The sequence below is a fragment of the Corvus cornix genome, chromosome Z (assembly GCF_000738735.6).
Source record: "Corvus cornix cornix isolate S_Up_H32 chromosome Z, ASM73873v5, whole genome shotgun sequence".
NCBI lineage: Eukaryota > Metazoa > Chordata > Aves > Passeriformes > Corvidae > Corvus > Corvus cornix.
Genome location: NC_046357.1, coordinates 62,462,496 through 62,482,912, shown reverse-complemented (window position 1 = coordinate 62,482,912; position 20,417 = coordinate 62,462,496). Strand labels below are relative to the sequence as shown.

Sequence of the window (20,417 nt, the reverse complement as noted above, 5' to 3'; positions counted from 1 at the left end):
TGATACTTGTATGCTTTGCAACCACACATATCTCTGGTCATACTACCTTCCCAGCTTTGGAGGATGGCTTGAGGATCTGCTTGGATGTAGGAGTGTGGGAGAAAGACCATGGATGTATGTGGCCATCTCTTCTTTTACATAGATTAACAGAGGTTTTGGTTCTGAAATTCTCTTTGTGTCACACTCTATAGGGTAATAATGCTCTGCAATACTGAACATCTTTCATTTTCCTGTATTTCCTGTTCCGTACTTTTTTCTTGTTCTGTATTGGTCCTATCTAATGCAGAACAACGTGAATCTCAGAAAAAAAATCAGAAAAAGTTTGTTTTTTGCTTTTTTTTTCCTCCCAAATGTGCATATTTTTTATTGTCAGTGCAGTGTTTGATGCTACAAGATACTTCTTGAATCAGTAATTTCACCATCTAGCCTACCTCTGAATAGGGTAATGACAACTAATTGCTTTTATTCCAAGTTATACTGGTATTTGAAGATACTAGCTTCACTAGTAAGACAAAGAGTAATGGATTGAGACAATTCCTGTTATAGACTGGTTTAATAAAATAAATTAAACCAAAAAACATGGCAAGGAGTTCTGGTACCCTAGTAAATGGTTTTCAGTTTCTTACACAATGATGAGCCTGCATGCCCCACACTGAGCTCCTCAGATCAGTTTCGTATGCATTCTTACCTATTGTAACACTTGCTGATACTTAGTTTGCCTCTCATTCTCTTTTATAAGCTGATGAATATATAAACAAGTTAAATAGACTTTTCTGATATTGCTGCAGAGTTAGTGTGTTTTGTTTTTACTGTTCTCTGAAAAATTTAAGTGCAGTAAAACACAGTGAAGTAATGTTTATTTTCCCAGTCCTGGGGCATGGTAAATTATCTGAATTAAGAGGAATGCTGGTCATCATCTTGTGTCAAGACTTTCATTTATACATTTAGCTTGCCATCCAAGAACTGCATTTTTCATCCATATTTTATAGGAGGTAATCAGTGATAACTTCATCATAGCTGTTGTTAGAAGTGTACAGGGTCCACTAGTTGGTCTTGCCTTATTTTGACAGGTTAATTCTGCACAACTGAGTACACCTAGGAGGTGGCAGAGAAAAAATTACCTTCTGCTTCCATTTTCTTCAGGGTACTGAAGGCCAGTGATGGTGATGAAATATATGGACAATTGCCCAGTCTAAGCCCACTGCCACAGTGAAAAAGTTTAATTTCATGCTTAAATGGAATTTAATGAAATGCAGTGCATTTCCCTGTGTGTCCATTGTGTCCTGTTCTGTCACTAGGCTCCATCAAGAGGAGTCAAGCTCCCTCTTCTTTACTCCCTGCATCTGGTGTTTACAAACAGTTATGAGATCCTCATGCACCTTCTCTTCTCCAGGCTGAACCATCCCAGCTCTGTCAGCTTTTTCTCAAAGGGGACAGACTCCAGTTCCTTCAACGTGTTTGTGGCCCTTCCCTGGGCTCTCTCCAGTAGCTCCTCATGTCTCCTGGGCTGGAGAGCCCAGAGCTGGGCACAGCACTCCAGGTGTGGCCTCACCAGGCAGGGGAGAGGGCTGTCTTGCTGGCAGCACACCCAGTGCCCCCCAGGAGGCTCTTGGCCTTTTGGCTGCAGGACACACCACCAGTGCCATTCGCAGGTTGATGTCCCCAGGCCCTTCCCTGCCAAGCTGAGATGGCTCCCACAGGAATGCAGCTCCGGGGCCTCACTGGCTGTGGGGACTCTCTGCCAGCAGGGCTGGGGACCCATGTGGGATGTGGGACAAGAGTCTGTGGGGCTGCCCCAACACTGCAAGAGGGGACTGTTGCAGAGCTTGTGGAAATGTTCAAGCCTGGTGCTGGTGTATCTGGGGAAAGGATTCAAAGTGGGGGACTGGGATGGGCCCAGTAAGACTGGGAGGTGGAGAGGGGTGAGAAGCCCATGTTTTGGCCCACGGCAGAGATATGCTTGGCTTGCATGGCAGTTTGCTTCCTGGGTGGCTCCCAAAGCCCCGGGATGCTTGGAGTTTAGAGCTTTGCTCTCCAAAAAACGCCAAGCTGAGGTGTGCAGGTCAGCAGATGGTCCCCAGCAGTATCTTTTGTGAAGCCTGAATCCAGCCCTCTCCTGCCTTCCAGCCATGGCCGTGGGGTTTGGGGCTGGAGGAGTTGGGCTGCTGCTGTACAGACGTGTCGGAGGAAGGCTCAGAGGGCTCTGACAGGGGGATGACCGAATTCATTTGGGTGTGGAGGCACCAGGAGGGAGAGGGTTGTCAGCATGGCCTGTATCTGTGGACTTGGCTTTGCTTCAGGTCAGGCATCCTGGCTGATGGCCACAGGGCTTGGACAGCCATGCTCTGGTGCTTGGAGAGGGAAGGCTTGGGGAGTAAGAGTGAAAGGGGCTCTGTCGCAGCATTTATATAAAGTTCACAGCACATTCCAGACATTCTGCCCTTTTGTTTTCCTACATTGATGAGACACTGCTGGAAAGCATTGCCTGCAGTGGCTTTCTTTGATTTTGAGATAATCATGCTCTGAAAAGCTTCTGGATCTTTGTTCAGTGTCCACAAAGCCAGTGATTTTCCAGCACCAGCACAACGAAGTGGAGAACCCGAGCCAGCAACTAAGTTCCGTGCAGCCACTTGCCGCCCCCTGTAGCATCAAAATTTTGTAGCATCAAAATTGGAAAGACAAGATTAAACCTTGGGTTTAAGAACACTTTAATAATTTAAAAAATAACAATACTATTATGACTAATAATAATAGTATTGAAAAAGAGAGGCAGAGATAAAGTAACACCTCCCCCTAATTAGTGTGTTCACATGCAATATACCAAGTGGTTTTGAGAGACGCGCACTCTGGAAAGCTGCTGGATATTCATTCCAAGCGCGTGAAGGCCGCAGGCCGCGCTCCCAGAGGATGGCAGGTCCCCCGGCAGGGCCGCTCGAGCGCAGCCTATCAGGCAGAGGTGTCAGAGGTCCTCGGATCTCTCCCTCGGCCCTCCGCCGGCGGCCCCCTTCTCCCGGCAGCGGGATCGCTGCGGGGCCGGGGGCGCAGCTGGTAGCGCCAGTGCGGGGATGTGCCGCGCACCCTGGGCGCGGCCGCGGCGCTCTGCCGGCAGCCGGCCGGGCCGAGCACGTACTCCTGGTAGTCGTCGTCCGCCCGGACCGCGTGCAGGATGCGGCCGAAGCGCTGGCGGCAGAGCGGGCAGGCGGCGCGCACGGCAGCCCACTGCCGGATGCAGCCGAAGCAGAAGGTGTGCAGGCAGGTGTCCACGTGGGCCGCGTCGTCCACGTCGTCCAGGCAGATGGGGCACAGCCCGGCCGCCGTGGCGGAGCCGCTGTCCTGCAGAGCCTCCTCGGCACCGGGCGCCATGTGCTGCCGAGAGACGGGCGGAGTGCCGGAGCTTCTCTGGCGCCAGGACCCGGGCAGCAGAGGGGGGCCCCAGGGCACGGAGGGGAGACAGGGGCCTCCCGAAGGGTCTCAATGCAGGGCAGAGAGGGGAGAGGAGACAGGGGCCTCCCGAAGGTCTCCCTGTGGGGCAGGGAGGGGAGACAGGGGCCTCCCGAAGGTCTCCGTGCAGGTGACTGGAAAGTGGCCGACCGGCCCCTCAGCTGCCTCCAACAGGTGCCTCCCCCCTCCGCTCCCCCCAGGCACGCTGCCCCCATTGCAGGAGAAACCTCCCTTCCACACTGCTCCCGCCCGGCCAGTGGGACTCAGCTGGCACAGGGTACCTGCAGGAGGCGGTCGGGGAAGGAGGAAGTGGCTGGGAGCCCTCAGCGGTGCCGTGGGGCACTGCCAGTGCAGGGCCAGGGTCCTGCTGAAGCCCTCACACTGGGCCAAGTGTGCAGGTTCAGGAGCCTGTGGCACCCGGCCTGGTGAGCGCGACAAACATCCCAGAGGGGGAAAGCCCCCGCTCCACAGCTGTCAGACGTCTTTTGGTGGCCTTAAACCCCCCAGTTTGTCCTGTGGTGTGTCTGGTGCTGCTGTGCCTTCTCCAGGGAGAACTGTCCGAGCTCTCTCAGCTTTCCCTCATAGGACAGACACTCCAGTTCCTTCACCGTGTTTGTGGCCCTTCCCTGGGCTCTCGCCAGTAGCTCCTCATGTCTCCTGGGCTGGAGAGCCCAGAGCTGGGCACAGCACTCCAGGTGTGGCCTCACCAGGCAGGGGAGAGGGCGGGATCCCTCCCTGTCCGCCTGGCAGCACTCCCAGTGACCCTGGCGGGGCACTGGGGCAGTCACTGCTGGCCCGTGTTCTTCCTGGGCCTTTCTGGCCAAGCCAGTGTTGGTTCATGGGGTTATTCCTCCCCAGGTGCAGTGTTTGGAGTCTCCTTTGTTACTGCATGAGGTTCCTGTTGGCCCCTTTCTCCAGCCATTTAAATAAAATCGTTAAAAGAAAATTAGTTTTGGAAAACACAAGTGATGAGGCAATAGTAAGAATGTCTAGGTTAAAAGGTACAATGAAGAGGGAAATACTATCTTTTCCTTCAAGGGAGACCAGAGGAAAGAACAGGAATGTAGAACTTAATTTTCATTCTTCTCAAAGGCAGAATGGTGAAGGAGTTTGGGATTCAGTCATATTCTCTGCAGGGTGAAACAAAGCAATTGTTCTCTAGTATATTTTATATAGATAAGTATATATATATAAATATATACATATTGAAAATGCAATCTTTTGATGAGTGAGACTCTCTTCACTAAGAAAGTTGTGCATTTTGTGTTAAGAAGTACTAAAATTTGTCCATCTAAATGTAAATCCTGTTTGAGACAAGGCATTTTTAACCTACTAACTAACTGGTGATAAAGGTTGTTTCCTGTGTCCTGCAGAACTTTACATTGAGGCAGCAAATTTGTCTTAGCTCATTTAAAATTAAAGCACATCTTTTGCAATAAAGATCTAATGTTAAAGATTGTAGGACTCCAGGTAGCATGCAGCACTACAGTAGCTTGGTGACAGTTAATAATAAGGATGATTTAAATACATTTTCATGAAAGCTTTATGAGAGGAACTCAGGGTGAGTGATTTAAAAAAAACCTATTTGACAAAAAGGAGGGAAGGGAAAAGCCTGCATTGTTAATATAATTTTTCCTTTGTTTCTTTCTTTGCTTGAGTGAAAAGAAATTCTGTTGCTTTGAATGGTCTGTCATTTTTTTTCATTAGAGTTTAAATTGAATGCAGTCTCTATTTACATTGAGCTTTTCTGTTTGTCTATCATATTTGTTGGTTGGAAACTCATATTTTTTAGGAATGAGTTCAATTTTCCATGACTGGTGGCAGATGTTTCTCTAGGATCTTCAGTGACAATGATGTATTTGTTGATAACCCAGGGCTTGCTAAAAGGGACTTCGCTTCCCATCAGTGTGTCTGGTTTTTTGTTCGAGAGCTTTAGTCAACAGAAACGTACTCTATTTCTTCCAAAAATGTCTAGGGGTAGTTTCACTCTGTTTTGAATGCATACTTCATTCAATGAATTTTTGTTTGGTTTAGTTACTCTTTTCTCTGTGTGGTAGGTGAAATACATAATGCTGTGGTTTCACTTCTTTGATTCCTATTTTCGCAGTTTGTATATTTGAGCAGCTTTAATAGTTGAACCTAGTGTTCCGAGATAGTAGCCATTATGTTTTGTTGTGAGTAGATTTCATTCTTAAATGTTGTTACTGTTTTTGTGCTCAGCTTGCCACTTCACTACCCTGATAGGAACATTTGAGGAGTTTAGTTCATAGGCCTACAAGATGGCTTATAGCAAGAGCGTGTCCGTGTCTTCACTGGAAAAATGGGGTTTACAAGCAGTTTTTATTTATTGGAGGAAAAAGTTGTACAGGATTCTGCGGTTTCTGTCTTACTGATATTTTGTGCTACTTTCTCTTCCTCTACTACCTTCTCAAACCTGGACAACCTGTGTTACAAAGTCTCTCTTCCCAATGTCTCAAAACAGCCTCAACACAGCACTGTTCTCAGCCACATGGTGTACTTAACACTGACAGAAACTCTTTTTCTTTGCATTGTTCCTGGCAGGTTTGCCTCTTTTTTGTTGAGGGCTGGAGCTATGGGATTTTTGAGCGTGGTTTGGTTTGTTTTTCTGGGTTTTTTTTTTTTATTTTGTGTGTGTGTGTGTTTTTGTTGTGGTTTGTTGTTGTTTTTGTTTCGTTTAAATTTTGTTGTTTAGGGTTTTTTTTGATATCGCAGTACTTTTTTGCTTACTTAGTTTAGATATAAATAGAATGTAATGTTATGTAGAACATGACATAGCTAGTTTCTTTCCTTTCCATCTTTGGTTAAGCGGTAAGCTACATAAATAGCTGCAAATTATTAAAAATTTTTGATGTTTTATTACCTTTTAAAATACATTGTAGGACCCCATAATTTTTTTTACTAATGTTTTTCTGCTCTTGTTTTTCTTACTCTTTAATAGAATTTGAATGGTGGGAGAGTCTTGAAAAAAAATATTTTAAGAACAGAAAAAATGATTGCTTTTTCCTCTCTTCAGTCTAGAGATCAGGATTTACATCTGGAGCAGGAAGCTGAAGGTCGAATATATTCCAGTGTCAGTGCTGACGGTGGCTTGCCTTGTGACCGTAAATAAGCCTTTCTTTAGTCTGGTTTCTTCTGTGTTATGACGAAGAAACACAAATATTTGCAAAGCATTCTGAAATTCTTGGAAGGAAGTTGTTTAAAACTACACCTTTTTTCATTATTTATTGGAAGGTATATAGGTTTTCTAAATATTTTTCTATTTTGCTGAGCAAAAGTACAAATGAGGTGCCTTAAACTTGACGGAAGAGTCATTTTGGTCAAAAAAAAATTTCAGTAGATTGAAAATCTAGAATAAATCTGCCTGGTCTTAATTTTTGTAGTCTTATCATCTGTGAATTTTCAGTTATGAATAATGCTTACCAGTTCAAGCAGTGAGATTATTGATGTATAAAGAAAACTGGTTAATTCATCCTGCTGTTTGACTCAGGATTTACAGAAGCTACAAGATATACATGAGTGATGAATTTTGGGCATCTAAGTCCTGAAAAAAATTAGCCAAGCTTTTGCAAGAATGTATCATATGCCTTAGAGAAACTTAATGGATGTGATGGAGTTTTACATGCTTCACATGAGACTTAGCTGGGAATTTAATTTCATTCTTTTCCTTCCCTCAGACAGAAGTCATTATGTATTGTGATTTACCATTGATAATATTAATTTGCTGGCTTTAGCATCCGTTAATACAATGAACTAGGTGCTAAAAGGCGAAACCTGAGAAAAATGTGAAATGAAATTTTAGAACACTTTCCAAATACTTAGAGAAAAATATTTTCTGAACTTGAAAAATAATTTATAGTTTTATTAATATAGGGACAAGTCACTACTCCATTTTCTGTCGTGTTTAAGACAACAGTGAGGAATGCCCAACAATTCTAAGGTTTATACAATAATAGTGTTTCAGTTTTCAGCGTGATCGGTCTGTCAACATTACCATATGTAAATGCAACCATAGTTTTTAATAGTGGCAACTAGACTTGGAGCTCTCTAAAAATTTGCGTTGCGTGGGAAAAAAATTCCATATACTCATCTGGTTATATTGCCATTAATCTTCAATTATTGTTAAACCCAAACCTGAATTTAAAAATGACTTCTGAAAGTCCCGACAATAATTTGAGTTGCTATGTCACACTAACTGGAGATATTAGGGTACACAGACTAATTGTGCCAGAAAATGGCCTTAAATAATCCAGTGGAGCAACAGTTTATTTTAACTGATAAATAGCTATCCAAAAAAAAAAAAAAAAAAGTCCTATTTCTCAGCCCATTTACTTATACGAGGTGTGTGTCTTCCCCTTTAATCTGCAATATGTCAGGTTCTAATTTGAGGTTTTCCCCAGGTGGTATGTTTAGATTACAATTTTAAAATTGATATCCTATTGATTTTCTTTTGATTTCTTGAGAGTAGAGAAGGAATAGGTATTCTGTTACATTGTCTTCTTACCCTACAGTATGTTACATCTCTCTCTTGGCTGTAATTAGTGAGCTAAGAATAATGCAGTTTATCAGAATTACTGTACTTGGGTCATTTCTGAATTTCTTTTTTATGTTTGATGATAGTAAACTTTCTGTTAGTAAGTCCATGATGATGAATGTAATGTTTGTATGAACAAGATAAGTGACATGGTGATGTGTCAGTTTTAGGTATTGCACAACTACAAATTATTGTTTATAATTATATATATACGTTTAAATATATATACACAGATGTAATTGCACAGACTGTTTTCTTACTTTTAGGAGCTATTAAAGAATTGGTTAATTCTGGTCTGCTGCAGCTAGAGATTAATTTCTTCAAAATAAATTCTAATTTCACATGTTCAGAATCATTCCATTTTAAAATACAAGAATTGGTAGGCAGTTCAAGACATGGAAGAGAAGCTGTCATTTTATGGATCTGAGAAAGTGAAGTCCAAAGGTACTAAGAAAGGAAAGAACAGAGAGCTAAGAGAAGGACACAAAGCAGAGAGGTAAAGGCTCTTTCTTTTGTACAGGCATCAGGGGTGGACAGAGAAGTGAATGTGAGCGAAGGAGGAGAAGGAGTCAGGCTAGAAATACAGACTGAAAGCGGACTGAAGAAAAAAACTTGGATAGCTAGTGGCTTAATCTTTCAAGTAGTAAGATTAGTGCCGTTAAAGATACCAGTGAAGGATAAAGAGGAAGAAGGGTTGTGAGGTGGAATATTTAAGAAAATATGAGGTTCCTTTAGTTGTGTCTTGTCACACTGTTACTGTTGTCCAGCTTTTGACAGAATGGGAGTAAAATGACCACATTTTTGCAATGGCAGCTGATGCTGATAGAATAAATTCTACATAACACAAACTGAATCTTTTTTTGTAGGAATGTGTAGGTGGCATTATGTGTAAGTGTGAAATAAATTAGAAATAGGAATTAAGGAAAAAAGGCACTATTTTGTATTTAATATCAAACCATTTAAAAAATATTTCCGACTGTTTGCTTATGCATATATGAATACAAATAATGAATTTAGTAGGAATTTTTTTCTATAATATAAAAAGGACCTTAAAGAGTGGTGTTTTGCATTTGTGTTTCTGTTATGTGTGACTGGATGAGTCAGGGGAGTGTAGTGTCCTTGATTTACCAAAGGAAAGCTTGCTTTCTCAATGCTCGTACAGATGGCTAACTGCTATCAAAGTTGCAACACCGCTTACAAGTTGCAAGAAGGTTAGTGTGAAAATACATTACAGCCTGATTCTGTAGCAAAGGACAGTTACTGTTACCAAGATTTATTAAATCCTGTCCTCCTAGTAAACAGTACCTATCAAGCACTTCTACAGGTAGTCCACAGGAAGCAGTTCCAGTCACGGCATCTTTAAAATGTTTTCTGTCAAAATGCATTTTTTACATTGTTTGGACATGGTTCATTTAAAGTATTGCAAGAGTGGGATATAGTGCATGAAATAATCTATTGTGTGTAGTTGAAGCTGGTAAGAAGAATCTAAAGTATTTAAAATGTTTGTCTGCAATACATACGCCATTGCCACTGTTCTCTAAAGAAAGCTTTAGTCATTATAATCAGTTAGGAAGGAGTATCACTGAAAAATAGCTTGATTAAATAATTTTAGGACATGCTTTGTGGTTTGAGACTTACAGAATGTAAAGAAAGTTATCAGCCTTATGCTTGCCTCATCCTGCTAATTTGTTGCTTTTGTAACTGTTTTGTAAAAATCCTTTCTCTCTTTACAAAGAAGAGAACTTTCCATGGTTTCCTGTGACTGGTAGCCTCCACATGATGTTCCACAGGTGTGTAGTTTACCTACATTGTGCAGTTGCAATGTGAATTAGGTGATGCTTTCTTTCTGAAATGATTATGTGATTATGTAAGTGAAGGAAAAAAAGATAGCCTAATGAAGTACTACTATTCTTCAAATTAGAACGCTGGAAGGCTTTAAACTAAAATAGGCTCCAGATATAATGAAAATCCCATTTTAGTTAACAAAATCCAATACTTAGTGCAAAATGTTCAAAATCCTTAGACATTTTAAGCTTTGTGTGTTAAATATTTTAACACACTAAGTAGTATAACAGCTAATGTTTTGGTGGAGAAGGTGCTTTTGTGAACAAAGACATCCGTTCTTATCTTACAAGGTACATCAGAGGTATACTTCATTGAACTAAAATATAAAAATGCAGATCACAAAGACTTGACTCTGGACATACATTTCGATGCTTAAAACTGTGGCACTAAGAAATACTACTCCGGTACTACTAATCAAATAATAATAAACCATCTATTTGCTTTCTGTTGCAGCAAAATATGATATACTCTACAGATGGAGTATTTTTATGTTAGTTTTAAAAATCCAGTAATTCATGTTATGAAAGAGCTTTTCATCGTTAATATTAAATATTAATGATGAAAGGCTAGAAAGACCCATAAGTCGTGCACTTGGCTCCTAATGAAATAAAATGTTTTATAATGACTGTTCTTAGGTACTTCAGGTATTTTAGAATGTGCTTAAGTTTGTGTCTAATATGTATAAGTCTAGAAGTTTGTTGTATATTCCTTATTATTTTCCTGAATCAGAGTCCAAAATGCAAAAAAAAAAAGAAATTATTTATTTTTTTTAAACTATAAAATATTTATTCTCTTTTGCATTCACAAACAGCTTGTGTTTGAAAAAATTCTTTTGGCTGTGTTTGTTTCTCCTAGGTGATTTTCTCATATCACAAATATATCTCACATATATTTATGCCAATTAGTTAAAGCTGCTAAAACTTTTTTCTTCCAATTCATTCTGTAAAGGTTTGCCCTTACTAATAAATTTTAGTTGAACTGCTTACCTTCAAGCTCTATATTTATGGCAGGATAAATAATAATCACAGTAGTGGTATCACCGATGATGTTAATAATAAGAATTTAATAGTAAGAATTTTCTTAAGTATTCTGCTTCTCATCCTAGCCTTTGATTGAAAAGTATCAAACTAATTCTATTGCATATAGAAAATGATTGTTTCCAGTACAAAGGCTGTGACGTTTATTGATGGCAACATCAGCTGCCTTTTACATGGTAGTCCAACTGCTTTGATTTTGCATTTACTTTAAAAAATATCACAAGTTTTTAAAAAAAAAAAAAAAATCGCTATGAGTACTTTAGTAGACAGGAACATGCCAGTTTTGTGTTGTCCTGAGAGCCTTCTTCAACAGCAGGACATTTAGTTTTATTTTAGACAGAATGTTTCCGTCACTTTTTCAAGTTGGGAGCAGTAAGCGACATAACTGCCAGCTACAAGCCAGTCAAAAGAGAAATGAATTAAAACCAGTAAAACCATCACCACCACCCCACCACCACCACCAAGAAGAATGAAAGATCCTCCAGATTATTTATCAGAGCAACAGTTTTTGTGTTTGTGGTGGTTGTTTTTTTTTTTTCCTTGAATCATTCAAGGAAATAGGAGTAGAAATTATTTTCAGAACATACCTGCTCATGTTGTCTGATATGATACTTCCAAGTATTTCTACCCTTCAGTGCCTAGAAGCCTGTCTTCTGTTTTTTCAGGCAGTGATAGTTTTGAGCATGATGTTACTCCATTACTTTTTATTCAAAAGTGTGTTTTAAAAGTTTTAAAACTTAAAAAAAATTTTACTCTATTTCTAATACCTGCCTGGGTTTGTTAATTCTTTTGCAGTAGTTCTATTAAAATGAAGTGTAAACTGATCGAAAATTACTGAAGACAGAAATTGTGTCCCATTTAGATGTGATATATTTTGTCTTTTAGTATCTTATTATCATTCCATCACAGAATACATTTTATTTCTTCATGTATTTTCTTCCTTAATGCATCAATGCTTACTTAAGTAATTATTTTCTCTCAAGGCACTGGCAGTCTTGGTGTTTAACAGCAAAATTTTGTCTTTAACTATAGTTTCTTATTGGTCTGTTGCAACAGGGCTTAAATGTGAAAACATTTTGTGCATTGAAGGGAGAGAAAAATCCACTGTTGCTTGTGTTTATGTTGCAAATTCCAATTTTAAAATTTAAAAATATTACTGTGGACTTCTGTGCATGTTTCCAGTATACAGAAGTGTCTTCATTGCTTTTTTTTTACTGTTCTTTGTGATCAGTCAAGGATTCTCTGAATGAAACATACTATTTCAAATATGTTTGAGTTTTTTTCAGAGTGTATATGTAAGTGTGTATATGCATATTGTTTGAAAAGGGAGCATTCAGACGTATTTTGGATAAAAACTATAATTAAAGGCAGCTGCATAAAATTACAATTTCTGTGTTGAATTTTTTTTCCTTCTTTCCATTCCATCCTCCATTAGATGGCAGTGTTGTGAGTGTGCAGCATATCAATGTTGACATATTGAAAGGAAAGCAAGCATTTTTAACACATCTCAGATGCTTTTTCATTATGTATCTTATGAATTTCAAGAGGAAGAAGGGTGAACTAGAAATGATAGATGGAAATAGTAGATAAAGAAATTTGCATTCACTTCACAGAAACCTAGCTAGTAGGAAAGTTGCATTCAGTCCTTTGTGTGTTTCAGCTTGTTTAAAAAAATGTAATAAAACTAGTTGTAGTAAACCATGAAGCCAGGCCATGCATTTACCAGGTTTTTCGATACATCTCTTCTTACCTGAAACAAAGTACTGTCTCAGTTCTGTGCTTTAGCGGAGTTATTTAGCTATAGCAAAGTTCTTCCAAAGTTTTTTAATGTAAGACTATGTTTTAGCCAATCAATTTGCTTTCAATTTGAAAAAAATTTGCTAAGGTTTTGTGGCAAGGTTTTAGTAGTGTAGGGTTGCTTCAGGAGTTGCTAATGTCAGAACAGATCACGAGTCCACGTACTGGACAGAGCCAAATGCAACTGACTCCAAAATGAACCTACTGCTGCATGAAGCTGAGCCTGTCAGCGACTCTGGTGGCATTCATATGATAGTGAATTTGGAATGAATAAAAATCACTCTGCAGCAGCTGTGGGAGAAAGGAGTGAGGAATATGTGAAAGAAACATCCCTGCAGACAGCAGTCAGGAGTGAAGTAAAGCCTTAAAAAATGGGTGTGAGGGAAGGGTTTTAGTTTTTTTCACATTTCTCAGTCATAATCTCTTATTAATTGGCATTAAATTAATAGAATTTCCTCAAGAGAAGTCAAAGATGGTAATTCGTCAGTGATCTGCCTGTCCTTATCTCAACCTGTGACATTTTTCATCTTATTTTCTCCCCGTCTTGCTGAGGAAGGGAAATGGGAGAACAAGTTTATGGACACCTGGCAGTCAACCAGGGTTAACCCACTATGATAGTTTATCTGCTGTCGACATATTGATTTACTTAATATAGTCTCCTACTGTTAAGTATTTTTGAGTATTGAGCACAATGACTTTAGTCTAAAAATTGACTCAGCATCTACAGTATTTCAAGTGGAGGCTCCTTTGCATTTTCATGACTATTAAGATTCTATTCAAATGCGTCTAAAATATTCCACTCAGATGCATAAGAAAAACAATGCAAAAATTCTTTAGGGAATTAAAATCAGGGGTTAGATTTAAGTTGATGAGGAAAGTACTACATGAGATTTTAGGGTCTGCACTGTACAGTGGATCGGATTACGTGGATATAGCACACCCTTCCAGACCTTAGACATAATACTCCCCTCTCTTGCTTCCTTTTTACTCTTTGTAGAAAAAAAATGGGCAAAACTATAACTTGATGTGGTACTTGTATGCATTTATGTTTTGAAGAGTTGGGTGCTGGGACTGTAAATGCCTGTAAAGACCTTTGGGTGAACAGGATACTATATGAGCTATTTTTATAAGTAAAATTGTGATGTCACTGCCTCTGAACAGTCTCTGGATGTGCAGTCTCAGGAGTCTGCAGTCTCTGGAGTGTGCAGTCTCTGGATTCAGCATGGCAGTTTGCTTAAAGTTATCAAAACCAGCTAATAGAGTGGAAAGAAATGCTATAGTTTCTTTTTGGTTTTAACCCTTAGGAGTTAATGAAACAATGGAGTGTCCTTAAGTACTTTTGGGAATCCTATTGTGACACATTTGTTCAGATAGTGTTTTCTCTTGAGTAATCCTTTCCTCTTGAAAATTGAGGACAATGGAAAGAGGAAAATACTGATTAAAGTAGAATTGGATTTTACATGTGGAAATTTCTGTTCTGGACTTTTAAAACTGCAAACTGTGGCATATTCCAGTACTTATCACTTACAAATTCCTTTCTTGTCTTGCAGTGCACTTGTAGGAGAGACATGGTGTCAATATCCATGGATGTCTTTGTGAGGAAGTTTCAACCAGACAGATACCAGCTGTGGAAACAGGGCAAGGATTTATATACCATTGATCATACAAAACCAACTCCTGAGTCAACGCCTGAAGTAAAGATCTGGCTGCAGAGAAGAAGGAAAATACAGAACGTTCCCCAGAGGTATTTATGTTTCTTTACTGTCTATTTAATTGTCTTTAATAGGATGGCAATGCCTTTTTGTTTTCTTTTGGCCACTTCCTCTAATGCTGTCTTAGTTTTGGCCGCAACAGATTTTATTTTCTCATAGTAGCAGTGAGGGGGTGGGGCTTGGAGCTGCGTGGGTGTGCCTACATTGTTCTCTATCACACACGGGTCACTGCCGGGGCACAGAAGTAAGCGATTCTCATTTCTGAGAAGGGAGGGAGTGTAATGTGTGCCAGGGCCTGGGGGCCCATAATGTCCTTTTGTTTTGGAAAGCCTCATGGCTCCGGGTTGGGTTGATTGGACTCAATGAGCATTTTGTGTGTAGTCACCTGCTTATATAAACTGTTGTTATTAGTATTGTTGCTGTTTCTGTTAATTTTCTTATTTCATTGCTGTTTTCAGTAAATTGCTATCTCAACCCATAATCTCTGTCTTCTCTCTCTCTCTCTCTGTGTCTCTGTCTCTCACTGGAGGGGCTGGAGGGAGAGGAATGGCTGCATGAATTTTAACTTCCAGCTGGGCTTAAGCCATGTCACATGTTTTAATTCACTTTTATTAGACGAAAATGTTTTTTCTGTTTTCTGTATTAAGATGGACTTGGACACAAGGCAGTCTTTTTTTTTAGAGTGATTGTGAAAAATTAATTTAACTTATAAGTTGTGTGTAGCTAAAGTTAATGGTTATGGAGAACAACAAAATGGATTCAAGTGTTGCATTTAAAATCTTTCTTTAGTAAAAGTTATTCCAGTAAAATTTTCAAGGTGTGGATGCTTGCCATTGTTTCTAGTGATCACTGCAACCAAAAAACAAGGGAGAAGACTCCTAAGAGCTGAGGTAAAGGTTAAACAGGAAAATCTTATCAAAAAGCTGTGACAGAATCCCTCCAGCTGTTTGAAGTCTCTAGTAACAGTCTTACCGCTCACCTCCTATTTAACTTTAAGGAGATGCCACTGCCTATTTGTTGTGCTCTTGCAGTGCTGCAGCCAAAACCTGTCTTTGTCTACCACAGGTCAGTGGCAGATGATAACAAGGTCTAAGTCTCAGTTGGTGGTGCTCACACCACTAAGAAAATTAAGAGGATAAAGTTTCTCAGCTTGTCACTGAAACTGTAAAAGCTTTGACCTATTAAAGCAGTTCTGTAGCTATTTTCTTGAGATGCATTATGGTTTTTGTTTGCATTGCACAAACATTTTTTGTACGGTTGTGCTTTCCTGTCTTACTTAACAGGATCTTTATGGATTTTCTTCTTCATTATCTAAAAAAAGATCTACTTAATTTCTAGCCAGAGGTGGGCAGTTCTTTTGGTATCTACTTACTTGTGTAGTGCAGTTTTTTGAGTTTGAGATAATACTGATTTTTTTAACATATTATTCCTTCTTCAAATAATTTTATGGTGTAGTTGCTTTTAAAACTTGGTCTTAAACTAAACTTCCTCATTTTCTTTGTAAGTTAATGTATTTTTTGAGGAAAGGATAGGAAAGTCAACTTGTAAAGTAAAAGACCAACTGGCACTGTAGTGGAATACTGTTACTGAAAATAGAACACCGAGTTTGTTCTGGGTAAGGGTAGTTTGTGAGGTAGAATCACTTCTTGAAGACAACCAGTGAAGCAGCTGAACAGCCAGTTTATAAGTACATGTATAATACTAACCTGGACTCACAGAGAGAGTAATTCTGTTGTTTAACTAGGTGAATGCCATTTTTCCCTGTAGTGGGTTTCCCTGTATCTGTTGTACAGTGTAAATGCAAATTCCCACTTGTACCAGCAGTAATTCATTTTGTAGTACCCTTATGGGTAGCTGGTTCTGAGTAAAGCAAAAGATTTTCTAATAATCACATTGGAAGTTTTATTACAGGAACACATGGGCTGATTTATGCACTTTGCTAAGCTAATAAACACTATTCTAGTGATGTTTAAATCTTGAATTGGCTTTTGTTCAGGCATGGTAACAGTGTACATTGCAGAGGATAATATATTTATTCAGCTTCATTTCTAGTGTGATGTGTCAATTGAAATTATCATTTTGATTATGGGAATAATACAAGTTCCAGCAAAGTGAAAATAAAAATACCATCTATGGGAATCTTCATGAATATAGTGACAGGGAGAGCTTAACTCTGACATTGATGGCTGAAATACGTTGCTGCTAAATAACATCTAATGAGTGCATGTAAATAGTAATGATACTTTCTGTTGTTTACTATATGAACTGATGGTTGTCTCATACTTTGGCAAGTTTTCTGGAAATTACTATTTTATAAAGAGTGTGTTGAAAGATGTACATTTGTAGACACAGAATAAAATTTAGAGGGTAGCAAAATGTGTTTCTGGAGATGTGTACAATCTAAGACCTTTGCAAAACTCACTTAAAACTTTGTAAAATTCACCTGTGATAGTAGTGCTTTTACCTCTAATGTAGTACGAGCTTTGAAACCTGCTGTATAATAACTTTAAAATCTCCTCTTGTGTCACATAGTTAATTTGAAACTGGACTAATTTCCTATTGTATTTATTCTGAGCGCATAAATTATGAACCTATGTCTTATGGGTTTGCCATTTCTCCTGCCTTAAGCTTTCCCTTATACTTCTGAGGGTGCAAAAACTTACGCTGAATCTTTAATTTCAACTTTATTTTTTTAAACACAGAATAATTATATATATTGCTTGATATTGTAGCCTTTCAAAATATTTTGTGATCATAATTTTTACCTTTTTCAGATGCTTGTTGGTTGTGTTAAAACTCATTTGAAAACTTCCAAACAGATCAGCTTTTATGTGGTTATTCAGATTAGTGTTTAATTAGCATGAGGGTTTGGAAATATCCTGATTTTACTGCTACTGAAAGAGTTTCGTCTTCATTACTCTTGTAAAAGTAGTTCTTTTTTGGGTTCAAAATAATGATTTATTAAAAAGCCTGTTTGGGTGCTAGTTAAGAAATAGTTGCTTAAAGACTGTTTTACTTTCAGAGTTTAACAAATTTGCTATAGAATGGTGATAAAAGATTAGAAGGTTAAATCCAATCAATTGTTAATCTATCACTTAATAAATTGTAGCACTATCTCAACACAAAAAGATGAAAAATTGTCAGTTTTTTACCACTTTAAGCAGGTGAAAGGGACATATATTGGTAGATGTTTTATCTTATCCAAGACAGACTTTCTACTCTGACAGCAATATCTCCTATAACAGCTTCCAGCACACCAGATCTCGATCTAAAAGGCTTAAAACTCCAGAGGACAAGAGAATATCTGCTATGGTAGCTGATGCAGAAATCATAGTGACTGAAGCAGCTACTGATGGCTTCAAGGTCAGTGAACAACCTGAAAAAAAAATGAGAGTGGTAAACACAGGAGTGCCTTCTGGGGAAGAAGAAAACAGTAGTAGAATGCATCTGGATCAACATTTATTGGATCATGTCAAGGTTGCAGGTGAGATAAGCACTTTCACATGTAAGTCGTAGCCTGTTTATACTCTAATGCCACAAATTATTGGATGTTAAACTGAAGTATTTAGAGTACGAAAATACTTGCATAGAGAGTTATTTATGCAGAGACGATTGATATTCAGTAAGAAAGAGAAAAGACCAAAGCTAATACTCTGAGTTGAGAGTAATACCACCAAACTCTTTTAATTAAGTGTTTTTTAAAGGAGCAAAAAGAATGAGGTTTTGTAAATTTTACTTCTTCAGTGGACTCATATGTGTTAAAGTAAAATGTTTTTGATATGGAAATAATGCAGAATGTGTTAACACTACTCAAACAGTACAGAATGTATATGCTTGCGAGTATGCTACATGTATTTACATGATGCAAATTAGGAGTGTTCTATACCTATATTTTTGTTCTATACACAAACATGCTCTATTTTGAGACATCAGATTTCATTTCCTCTGGAGCTGTCTGACAGTGCAAGTTATAAAGTTCTTGTCAAGGCAAAGATTTTTTTTTTCCTGCCACAACCATTTTTTGCTAATAGAGTTGGTCTATTCTGGACTTAATTTATTCTATTTCACATTCCATTGTAGTTCCAATATAGTTCCCCATTCCTGTTCATGAGGCAAAGTGCAATTTTAACTTCAAGTTTAGAAGCGGTGCCATTTTGTTCTACGTTCCTACTGAAAATTTACTTTCAAATTGCATATAGAACATATTTTCATTATTGTGAATATTAGTGGTTATGTTTAGGCTTATTTGGAGGTGATCACCACCATGATTGATTCACATAAAGATAACAAGATGCTGCAATATGGAAGGTTAAAAATTCCTCTGCACGAGTTATCTGGTGCTCTATTAAAGCATTTCCAGGTCTGTTTTAATAATATATTTTTTAAAGGTGCTATTGCTTTACATCTTCCCACAACTTTTGATAGAAGTTTCGAATGTTCATGACCACAGAGAAAGTAGTACTTAGTTATCACCCATTCTGTGTTTATTGTCAAGGGAAGGAAAAGTAGAGAAGAGTGGAGAGCTGCCCTCTCTCCTTTGTCCTCTTAAAGGGTGGTACCTGGACCTTTGTAGGAAAAAGGATGTTTTTAGATATGATAGAAGTTCCAGTACTCATGTTGAAGAAGGTAGTTTGTTTTGCATTGCCTCTGGCTAGTATGTCCATTATACTCAGCTGAGGCAGTGCTGTTTGTGCCCAGAGATTACATTTTAGTATTGTCTTTGTATTACTAAATCCATTATTCATTTTACATGAAAAGGAAAGTTTTCAGAAAAAACAAGTTCAAGTAATCTTTGTAAAGAAAGAATGGCAAGGGACTTAACAGAAACTATTTTCTTTAATATCATGGAGGTGCTGCTGAATCAGAATTCACTGCAGAATGTGCTAGAGTTCTTCAGGAATATATTTTTTTAGTGACCTCTCTAGCCCATTGTTCTGTCTTTCCAATGCATGCATCAGCAGAGGAAGAATTTTTGTAAAGTAAAATTCACACAATTTCACTCTTCAATATTACTAGAATATATAATTATGCTAATTTTTAAAAAATAAAATTATGCTAATTGCTTTTCATTTTTAGACTGATGCTGTTGTTTTAAAAATATTCTTGGTATCTATTTGAAATATGTCTTTGTAATTATAAACCATTAATCTTTGTCTATTTTCATTTGTAAACAGGCATAATAGGTATAAAATGCAGGGTATCAGGTTTAATATACCAGCCTTTTATATTTTTTTCCATTGACTCAAAGTGCATATGGGCAATATGAGTAAAGACTAAGTAAACTACATGAATATTGATTATTTTGAATTAAATGAAGACCTGTTGTAATTCAAATGCAAAATACTGATTAAATGATCAAAACTATGTTTTGTACTCCAGACTCAAACCATTTACATTTAATTTATTCGTTGATAAAACCTATGCTCCACATTTGTGCATGCCCTTCCACCAAATGCTTTTCTGTATGATTTCTAAATGAGGAACCATGCTTTGAATTTGAATAATTTAGATTGCTGTGAAATTCAATATAGTAATGTAAAGTGGGATTTATTAACAAATCATGTTCTTGATTTGTAGGAAACATCCCTTCAGACTCAATTTTGAGTCCTGTTCCTGTACTAGAGAAAACAAAAATGGGAGATGAGGACAAGATAGATTCCAGTCATTCTTCCTTTACGTTTGAAGATTCTGTGGCCAGCAACCCTGCTTTTGATAGCTGCAGAAAAGAAGAGAATTTGAAACCTCAGAATCAATATGTTTCATCCATACCATACCATAAAGCAGAGGGACAAACTTCTGAAGCAGAAAATCTAGATAGAGATGAAAGTGTCTCCACAGAGGGTGATACCAGCAATGTGGAAAGTTCTGGAAGTGGTTTGGAACATGGAGAAGGGCCCATTGTAAAAAAGGATGAAGAAGACAGCATGGAAACATCTTGTGTATGTATAGCAAATTACATCATAATAGTAATATATTCTTGATTTAATGAAATATGAATGAGCATTTTTCTAATGAGACCTGATATCCATATTA

General features: G+C 38.4%; 1 protein-coding gene across 1 annotated transcript in view; it reads left to right on the top strand.

Annotated features, from left to right (window-relative positions):
* Positions 1–20,417, top strand: part of KDM4C (lysine demethylase 4C) — a 251,839-nt gene that overhangs the window by 113,907 nt on the left and 117,515 nt on the right. The window contains exons 9-11 of the mRNA XM_039567580.1: positions 14,223–14,416; positions 17,630–17,868; positions 19,962–20,323. Coding sequence (XP_039423514.1) covers positions 14,223–14,416; positions 17,630–17,868; positions 19,962–20,323 — 795 coding nt within the window. The remainder of the gene's footprint in view (positions 1–14,222; positions 14,417–17,629; positions 17,869–19,961; positions 20,324–20,417) is intronic.